At 41.7% G+C, this 10,892-nt stretch overlaps 1 protein-coding gene across 1 annotated transcript; it reads right to left on the reverse strand.

Annotated features, from left to right (window-relative positions):
• Nucleotides 1-6,062: 6,062 nt before the first annotated feature.
• On the reverse strand, nt 6,063-7,374 carry LOC123998851 (odorant receptor 131-2-like). The gene is made up of 2 exons (XM_046304054.1): nt 7,279-7,374; nt 6,063-7,067 (listed from the first exon to the last, which is right to left on the reverse strand). Exon 2 carries the CDS (start codon nt 7,044-7,046, stop codon nt 6,114-6,116), a length of 933 nt encoding a protein of 310 aa, XP_046160010.1. The 5' UTR covers nt 7,047-7,067; nt 7,279-7,374; the 3' UTR covers nt 6,063-6,113.
• Nucleotides 7,375-10,892: the final 3,518 nt, after the last annotated feature.

A 10,892-nucleotide genomic window follows, 5' to 3' on the forward strand; every position in this document is an offset into this window, starting at 1 on the left:
GGAGCTATCCAGCTTAAGAGTTCCATCACCCACTCCTGGGCTACAATCACCTATCCGGACCTGTTTTTACTGCTAACGCGGAGCCCCACCGGGCCTTCACAATTGGACTACCGACGTTATCTGCCCAAGGGAGTTATCCAGCTGGCTCTTCCATCGCGACGTTACCTGAACGCCCATCTAATCGTTAGCTGTCTTATCGGCTGCTATCTGAATAGATCTATCGGACATTTTTTTTTTGAGCCTCTATAACTATATTTATTTTTTTGCGAATTGGATTGATCCCCTCTACTACACGGAACCCCACTAATCCTACTGATGGAAATGCATGAGGTGGCTAAAAACAGACCTCCATCCTATGCTAGCTTGCTACCGATGACCCGGCTAGCCGTGACCCCAACCAACCTCACTACTCACTGGACCCTTTTGATCACTCGACTAAGCATGCCTCTCCTTAATGTCAATATGCCTTGTCCATTGCTGTTCTGGTTAGTGTTTATTGGCTTATTTCACTGTAGATCCTCTAGTCCTGCTCACTATACCTTATCCAACCTATTAGTTCCACCACCCCCACATGCGATGACATCTCCTGATTTCAATGATGTTTCTAGAGACAATATCTCTCTCATCATCACTCAATACCTAGGTTTACCTCCACTGTATTCACATCCTACCATACCTTTGTCTGTACATTATACCTTGAAGCTATTTCATCGCCCCCAGAAATCTCCCTTTACTCTCTGTTCCAGACGTTCTAGATGACCAATTCTCATTGCTTTTAGCCGTACCCTTATCCTACTCCTCCTATTTTCCTCTGGTGATGTAGAGGGGAATCCAGGCCCTGCAGTGCCTAGCTCCACTCCTATTCCCCAGGTGCTCTCTTTTGATGACTTCTGTAACCGTAATAGCCTTGGTTTCATGCATGTTACTATTAGAAGCCTCCTCCCTAAATTTGTTTTATTCACTGCTTTAGCACACTCTGCCAACCCGGATGTTCTAGCTGTGTCTGAATCCTGGCTTAGGAAGACCACCAAAAATTCTGAAATGTTCATCCCTAACTACAACATTTTCAGACAAGATAGTGTTGCAATCTACTGCAAAGATAGCCTGATCGAGTTCTATCCTACTATCCAGGTCTTTACCCAAACAATTTGAACTTCTACTTTTAAAAATTCACCTCTCTAAAAACAAGTCTCTCACCGTTGCCGCCTGCTATAGACCACCCTCTGCCCCCAGCTGTGCTCTGGACACCATATGTGAACTGATTGCCCCCCATCTATCTTCAGAGCTCGTGCTGCTAGGCGACCTAAACTGGAACATGCTTAATTAACACCCCAGCCATCCTACAATCTAAACTTGATGCCCTCAATCTCACACAAATTATCAATGAACCAACCAGGTACCTCCCGAAAGCCGTAAACACGGGCACCCTCATAGATATCATCCTAACCAACTTGCCCTCTAAATACACCTCTGCTGTCTTCAACCAAGATCTCAGCGATCACTGCCTCATTGCTTGCATCCGTAATGGGTCAGCGGTCAAACGACCTCCACTCATCACTGTCAAACTCTCCCTGAAACACTTCAGCGAGCAGGCCTTTCTAGTTAACCTGGCCAGGGTATCCTGGAAGGATATTGATCTCATCCCGTCAGTAGAGGATGCCTGGTTATTTTTTTAAATGCCTTCCTAACCATCTTAAATAAGCATGCCCCATTCAAGAAATGTAGAACCAGGAACAGATATAGCCCTTGGTTCTCCCCAGACCTGACTGCCCTTAACCAACACAAAAACATCCTATGGCGTTCTGCATTAGCATCGAACAGCCCCCGAGATATGCAGCTTTTCAGGGAAGCTAGAAACCAATACACACACACATGCAGTTAGAAAAGCCAAGGCTTTTTCAAGCAGAAATTTGCTTCCTGCAACACTAACTCAAAAAGGTTCTGGGACACTGTAAAGTCCATGGAGATTAAGAACACCTCCTCTCAGCTGCCCACTGCACTGAAGATAGGAAACACTGTCACCACTGATAAATCCACTATAATTGAGAATTTCAATAAGCATTTTTCTACGGCTGGCCATGCTTTCCACCTGGCTACCCCTACCCCGGTCAACAGCACTGCACCTCCCACAGCAACTCGCCCAAGCCTTCCCCATTTCTCCTTCTCCCAAATCCAGTCAGCTGATGTTCTGAAAGAGTTGCAAAATTTGGACCCCTACAAATCAGTTGGGCTAGACAATCTGGACCCTTTCTTTCTAAAATGATCTGCCAAAATTGTTGCCACCCCTATTACTAGCCTGTTCAACCTCTCTTTCGTGTCATCTGAGATTCCCAAAGATTGGAAAGCAGCTGCGGTCATCCCCCTCTTCAAAGGGGGGGACACTCTTGACCCAAACTGCTACAGACCTATATCTATCCTACACTGCCTTTCTAAGGTATTTGAAAACCAAGTCAACAAACAGATTACCGACCATTTCCAATCTCACCATACCCTCTCTGCTATGCAATCTGGTTTCAGAGCTGGTCATGGGTGCACCTCAGCCACGCTCAAGGTCCTAAACGATATCTTAACCGCCATCGATAAGAAACATTACTGTGCAGCGGGATTCATTGATCTGGCCAAGGCTTTTGACTCTGTCAATCACCACATCCTCATCAGCAGACTCGACAGCCTTGGTTTCTCAAATGATTGCCTCGCCTGGTTCACCAACTACTTCTCTGATAGAGTTCAGTGTGTCAAATCGGAGGGTCTGTTGTCCGGACCTCTGGCAGTCTCTATGGGGGTGCCACAGGGTTCAATTCTTGGATGGACTCTCTTCTCTGTACACATCAATGATGCCGCTCTTGCTGCTGGTGAGTCTCTGATCCACCTCTATGCAGACGACACCATTCTGTATACTTCTGGCCCTTCTTTGGACACTGTGTTAACTAACCTCGAGGCAAGCTTCAATGCCATACAACTCTCCTTCCGTGGCCTCCAATTGCTCTTAAATACAAGTAAAACTAAATGCATGCTCTTCAACCGATCACTGCTTGCACCTGCCTGCCTGTCCAACATCAATACTCTGGACGGCTCTGACATAGAATACGTAGACAACTACAAATACCTAGGGGTCTGGTTAGACTGTAAACTCTCCTTCCAGACCCACATCAAACATCTCCAATCCAAAGTTAAATGTAGAATTGGCTTCCTATTTTGCAAAACAAAGCATCCTTCACTCATGCTGCCAAACATACCCTTGTAAAACTGACCATCCTACCAAACCTCGACTTCGGCGATGTCATTTACAAAATAGCCTCCAATACCCTACTCAAAAAAATGGATGCAGTCTATCACAGTGCCATCCGTTTTGTCACCAAAGCCCCATATACTACCCACCATTGCAACCTGTACGCTCTCGTTGGCTGGCCCTCGCTTCATACTCGTCGCCAAACCCATTGGCTCCAGGTCATCTACAAGACCCTGCTAGGTAAAGTCCCCCCTTATCTCAGCTCGCTGGTCACCATAGTATCACCCACCTGTAGCATGCGCTCCAGCAGGTATATCTCTCTGGTCACCCCCAAAACCAATTCTTTCTTTGGCCGCCTCTCCTTCCAGTTCTCTGCTGCCAATGACTGGAACGAACTACAAAGATCTCTGAAACTGGAAACACTTATCTCCCTCACTAGCTAGCAACAGCTGTCATAGCAGCTCACACAGCACCTGTACATAGCCCATCTCTAATTTAGCCCAAACAACTACCTCTTTCCCTACTGTATTTATTTTATTTTATTTATTTATTTATTTTGCTCCTTTGCACAACATTATTTTTATTTCTACTTTGCACATTCTTCCACTGCAAATCTACCATTCCAGTGTTTTACTTGCTATATTGTATTTACTTTGCCACCATGGCCTTTTTTTGCCTTTACCACCCTTATCTCACCTCATTTGCTCACATCATATATAGACTTGTTTCTACTGTATTATTGACTGTATGTTTGTTTTACTCCATGTGTAACTCTGTTGTTGTATGTGTCGAACTGCTTTGCTTTATCTTGGCCAGGTCGCAAATGTAAATGAGAACTTGCTCTCAACTTGCCTACCTGGTTATATAAAGGTGACATAAAAAAATGTAAAAATACAAATGTATTATATTTAAATGGTTATAAAGTACTGTTTGAATTTATATATTGAAAGGTTTCTGGTGTGCTCAGATAAATTATTCAATTTCTTTATTGCTCTAAATCGAAATGTTATTTAGCCTATTTCTCTTTTTTCTGGATAACACATAGATGGTGGACAATCTATTCCTAGTATTTACTTAATGTCTATCTCGTACCAACTGAATACTGTTGTGAAAAGAGTTTGGCCATTTTAAATTGTGTATATTATAAAATAAAATAAGCATGTTTTTTTTAATTATCTTGTTAATTGATGACCAACCAAGAGCATTGCGCATGATTACAACAGAAGAACCATATCTCCACCTTAAAGCAATCCTTGCTGCTTTGTTCTGTGCAATCTGCAGTCTCCTAATTTCACTAGCTGATGCTTTTCCCCAGACCACAGAACAGTAGTTCACCTCATGGCCAATTAATGCTAGGGGTTATTTGCTTAAGACACTTTCCTGGTAAATATTTAGTTATCCTTCTGATCATGCATGCAGTTTTAATATTTATTTACATAGATTAGTTATTTGAGACGACCATGATAAGCAGTTGTCTAGCTGCACTCCTAGTCGTTTGGTTGCTGCCACTTCCTCAAGTTGTACTCCCCCTATACTTAATTGTATCCCATGATGTGTTGGACTTTTCCTGGTGGAACAGACCAACATAACATTTGGTTTTATTGGTGTTTAAAACAAGTTTGTTCCTGCAAACCCACTCCTTGATATTTTCCAAATCTACTTGTAGAGCTTGCTGTACCTGTTGAACGATTGTCTTGCTGTAGAAAATGTAGTATCATCTTCAAATAGCGTAACTTGAGTTTCAGAAAAGGCACAAGGAAGGTCGTTGGTATATATTAAGTACAGAAGTGGCCCAAGGCAGCTGCCCTGCGGTATTCCACAGTTTAAAGCATGAGGGGAAGAAAATGAACCATAGATATAGGTGGACTGTTTCTGTCAGTTAGACATGACTGTACCCAATTCAATGCCACCTCCTTAAAACCATGCCATTATCCATAGCGTTCAGCCACTGGTCAGTTATGTCAACCAATGCCGTTGTAGTGTAATGGTTTTTGCAATAAGCATGCTGATTGGCTCTAATCAGATCATTCTTTTCCATGTACTCCCATATTGTCTACTCACAATACCCTCTGATATCTTCCTGAGTGAAGGGAGTAGACTAATTGGTCGACTATTGGCAGGAGTAATGGGTTCTTTGCTGTCTTTCGGAATAGGACACAGTTTAGCATGCTTCCGTACATTTGCAAACATCCCCTTTTCCAGTGACCAATTAAATATGTATTTCAGTGGAGCTGCAATCTGGGGAGCAGCATATCGAAGTAAAAAATTGTCCATAAGATCATAACCTGTAGATTTACCATCGGGTAATGACTTCAATAGGTTTAACACCTCCTCTACTTACACCATTTGTAGACTAAAAGAGCAGGTTTTTGTGAAATAACGTTTCTTTGTTACAATTTCATTTAACTGCATAATTATGTAGTGTTCTATAATTGTGTTGATCAATTTATAGTTTAGATTTGTGTGCATCTTATTACAGTCCATTGCATGTTTTGAGGGAGCTTTAAGATATATATATCTCAAACACAAGGTTAACTGTTACTTTAACTGTTACATTATACTGTCCAAACAATACATATCATTTACAAATACATTTCTGACGTAGGTAGATTTTTTTACACAATGGTATCATCTTATTTAGTGACAGATTACAATTATTTTCCCTAAACTATTTAAGCTTAGCAACAGGTATCAAATTATATATGCACAACTTTATTATTTTGTTCTCAAGTTTGTAAAAAGAAAACATAAAATGATACATGACTGATTTCCAAATAAGTCCAACATAATCTTTCTGTTATTTCTTAGAAAACAATCACTCAAGGTACAAGTGACTGAAAAGCAAATACAGTACATACACAGATCTCTGTATCTTTGCAGTACATCATGATACAATCACCACTGGCTTTACTGAGTTTCCGAAGCCGAAGGCAAAATAATATTTGAAGATGTGTTTGAATGTTGGGTCTCTCAGGCCGTATATGAGGGGACTCAGACACCTGGGGAAGATTATGAGGCCTACAAACAGAACATACTGAATATGCATCACTACCACAGGGTCCATGTGCCAGTAAATCATGGTATTAATAGTGTTAAAGAGGGTGGAGGAGAGACACAGGCCCAGCTGAATCAGGTGTAGGAGCACTGTTTTGTTGGCCTTACTGGCTGAAGTCTTGTCAGAGGAAACAGACCTAGCTGTGACCAGGATGGCGATGTACGTGTAGATAATGATGACACCTACTGTCACAAAATTCAACGTGGTGAAAGCTATGTTTAACTCTATATACATCTGTTGTGTGTATAGATTGTACCTGCTACAGAAAATCTGCATAGTAAAAGGTGTAGACTCAGTTGTAACAAACACAAAGACTTCAATGACCGAGTTTAAGGAGCCCAAGACCCACATCACAGCGATGGCCACATGTGTCCTCCTGCAGGTGGCAATCTGAGTGTGTCTCAGTGGGAAGCAGATGGCCACATACCTCTCCAGTGACATCACAGCCAGGTTGAAAGGGGAGATTATTGCAATGATTCCCGCAGAACAAGACATAACCATACAAACATAGCTAATCATCTTCAGTCTGGTCACAGCAAGCATATACATCACCATACTCATAGTAAGGTGGAGTGAATCCGCGAAAAGCAAATGGCCAAATAGAATATAGCGAGTGGTTTCCTGAAAGACAGGCTTACTCATCAAGGTGAACAGCATAACACCATTTACATAGAGGAAGAGAAGACATGGTGTCATGTACAGGACAGCCTTCACAGGTACCCCATACAGCCTCTGAAAGGTAGCTCCTGTTGTATTATACATGGTCTCAGAGTGATGTCATATCTGTAAAGAAATAACACAGGTTAAGTGTAATATAAGTACATAAATGCATGAATTTGCAAACATCTAAATTTGCAAACATAAATGTAGCCATACTCTTGATAGGAAACAAAACAGATCAAATTTAAAGATACACTCAAGATGTAATCAACGCACAGCATATTGTAAATGTATTCTTTTAGGATAAGTCTATATTGAGAGAAGAAATCCTAACAATGAGTCAGAGGGTCCCTGTGTTGGTGTTTCTCTGTGTTGGTGTTTCTCTGTGTTGGTGTTTCTCTGTGTTTCTCTGAGTTTCTTGGAGTGAGTGGAGTGAATGGTGGATTTGCCTGTCCTCGTCTTCATATAAAGACACAAACACAACATAACACCATCACGTGTCCATCTAGTTACCAATCACAAGACTACAAGGTGATCTGTTCTCTTGGCAACTGCACGGAGGGTTACAGCACATTGTTCATTGTCAATATTGGATGTGCCCATAAATGTTGTGTGCTTTCCTCCTCCTTTTTTTTATCATTCCCTCATGCCGCAACAATTGGAAGAGCCTCCTAATTCATGTATCATTATCATGTACTTTTCATTTCGCCCAGCTTGACAAACTGGTAGCCTCCAAGTGAGATACCACTACAGCTCACATCCCTCTCTCTTTGAATGACCATAGTCTGTTCTAAGTGTTACCACTTACAGTATATGTTTCTCAAACTAGACACTCTAATGTACTTGTCCTCTTGCTCAGTTGTGCACCGGGGCCTCCCACTACTCCTTCTATTCTGGTTAGGAACCAGTTTGCGCTGTTCTGTGAAGGGAGTAGTATACAGAGTTGTAGGGGATCTTCAGTTTCTTGGCAATTTCTCGCATGGAATAGCCGTAATTTCTCAAAACAAGAATAGACTGACGAGTTTCAGAAGAAAGTACTTTGTTCCTGGCCATTTTGAGCCTGTAATCGAGCCCAAAATGCTGATGCTCCAGATACTCAACTAGTCTAAAGAAGGCCAGTTTTATTGTTTCTTTAATCAGCATAACAGTTTTCAGCTGTGCTAACATAATTGCAAAAGTGTTTTCTAATGATCTATTAGCCTTTTAAAATGATAAACTTGGATTAGCTATAACAACGTGCCATTGGAACACAGTAGTGATGGTTGCTGATAATGGGCCTCTGTATGCCTATGTAGATATTCCATTAAAAATCAGCTGTTTCCAGCTACAATAGTCATTTACAACATTAACAATGTCTACACTATATTTCTGATCAATTTGATGTTATTTTAATGGACTAAAAAATGATTTTCTTTCAAAAACAAGGACATTTAAACTTTTGACCATTAGTGTACATACAGAATTATACAAATTGCTTTGAGAACCGGTTGTGCCTACTTACAACTCCTGCTGTAACACCCCTACCGCTCTGTGTAATGTCAACAACATGGCTTTAGGATTGTTTACAATTCTTTCCATTTGGTTGACAGTAAATTACATTTAAGGTCAGGTGGAAGACAGGATATGCTAGACAACTGTACCTTTCCCAGTGGGTTAAATTATAGCCTTTGGCCTTTGACCACTGATCCATGACAAGCAAGCATGTCGAAAGATGACAAGAAACCCTTGTTCCTCCACAGAAATACAGGCGTGATGATACAACAACAGTACCACACTTCATTACACTTCCATTTACCAACCCAGGCCATTGATTATTAATGCAAGACTATTTGATTTCAGAAAACAAATGCTTTACCATTTTCTTTAACCTTTGACTCTTGTTTTCTCACATAAAGGCAATTAAGATATGTCATTACTGAAGTCATTACAGAAAGTTCATCAATAATTCACAACAGAAAATAAGATTGCAGCACATCCCAGGGACCACATTACTCCTAAGGGAAAGACAGAGCCCACAAACAACAGAAAGCAGACAAACAAGTCAGGGACATTGCACTACCCAAATTAACTCATGCTGATATCACTAACATTGACTGAACTTTAGCCTAAAGTCTACACTTTGTGTACTGGACAGATATACAGTGCATTCAGAAAGTATTCAGACCCCTTGGCCTTTTTACCACATTTTGTTACGTTACACCCTTATTCTAAAACAGATTAAATTACTTTTTTCCCTCATCAATCTACATACAACCCATAATGACAAAGCGAAAACAGTTTTATATATATTTTTTCTCCAAATGTATTAAAAATAATAAACAGAAATACCTTATTTACATAAGTATTCAGACACTTTGCTCTGAGACTAGAAATTGAGCTCAGGCCCATCTTGTTTCCATTGATCACCCTTGAGATGTTTCTACAACTTGATTGGAGTCCACCTTTGCTAAATTCAATTGATTGGAAGGCACAGACCTGTCTATATAAGGTCCCACAGTTGGGAAAAAAACAAGCTATGAGGTCGAAGGAATTGTTCATAGAGCTCCGAGACAGGATTGTGTTTGTCACGCCCTGGTCGAAGTATTTTGTGTTTTTCTTCATGTATTTGGTCAGGCCAGGGTGTGACATGGGTTTTTGTATGTGGTGTGTAGCTTAGTGGGGTTGTAGCTTAGTGGGGTGTTCTAGGAAAGTCTATGGCTGTCTGAAGTGGTTCTCAATCAGAGGCAGGTGTTTATCGTTGTCTCTGATTGGGAACCATATTTAGGCAGCCATATTCTTTGGTTGTATTGTGGGTGATTGTCCTGAGTGTCTTGATGTCCTTGTTCGATGTTAGTTGACACATGTATAGGCTGTTTTCGGTTTTCGTTTCGTTTATTGTTTTGTAGTGTTCGTGTTTAGTCGTGTTTACGTTTGTTTAAATAAACATGGATCGCAATCGACACGCTGCAGTTTGGTCCGACTCTCCTTCACCATATGAAAACTGTGACAGTGTTGAGGCACAGACCAGGGGAAGGGTACCAAAAAGTCTCTGCAGCATTGAAGGTCCACAAGTACACAGTGGCCCCCATCATTTTTAAATGGAAGAAGTTTGGAACCACCAAGACTCTTCCTAGAGCTGGCCGCCCAGCAAAACTGAGCAATCGGGGAAGAAGGGCCTTGGTCAGAGAGGATGGTAAGAACTCTGACAGAGCTCAAGATTTCTTCTGTGGATATTGGAGAACCTTCCAGAAGGACAACGATCTCTGCAGCAATCCACCAATCAGGCTTTTATGGTAGAGTGGCCAGACGGAAGCCACTTGGAGTTTGCCAAAAGTCACCTAAAGACTCTCAGACCATGAAAAACAAGATTCTTTGGTCTGATGAAACCAAGATTGAACTCTTTGGCCTGAATGCCAAGCGTCACATCTGGAGGAAACCTGGCACCATCCCTGCTGTGAAGCATAGTGGTGGCAGCATCATGCTTTGGGGATGTTTATCAGCGGCAGAGACTGGCATCGAGGGAAAGATAAGCGGAGCAACGTACAGAGAGATCCTTGATGAAAACCTGCTCAGGAGTGCTCAGGGCCTCAGACTGGGGTGAAGGTTCACCATCCAATAGGACAACGACCCAAAGCACACAGCCAAGACAATGCAGGAGTGGCTTCGGGACAAGTCTCTGAATGTCCTTGAGTGGCCCAGCCAGAGCCCAGACCTGAACCTGATTGAACATCTCTGGAGAGAACTGAAAATAGCTGTGCAGCAACGCTCCCCATCCAACCTGACAGAGCTTGAGAGGATCTACAGAGAAGAATGGGATAAACTCTCCAAATACAGTTGTGCCGAGCTTGTAGCATCATACCCAAGAAGACTTGAGGCTGTAATTGCTTCCAAAGGTGCATCAACAAAGTACTGAGTAAAGGCTCTGAACACTTTTGTAAATGTGATATTTCATTTTTGTTTGCTTTGCAA

Source organism: Oncorhynchus gorbuscha, linkage group LG16 (genome assembly GCF_021184085.1).
Source record: "Oncorhynchus gorbuscha isolate QuinsamMale2020 ecotype Even-year linkage group LG16, OgorEven_v1.0, whole genome shotgun sequence".
NCBI classification, from domain to species: domain Eukaryota; kingdom Metazoa; phylum Chordata; class Actinopteri; order Salmoniformes; family Salmonidae; genus Oncorhynchus; species Oncorhynchus gorbuscha.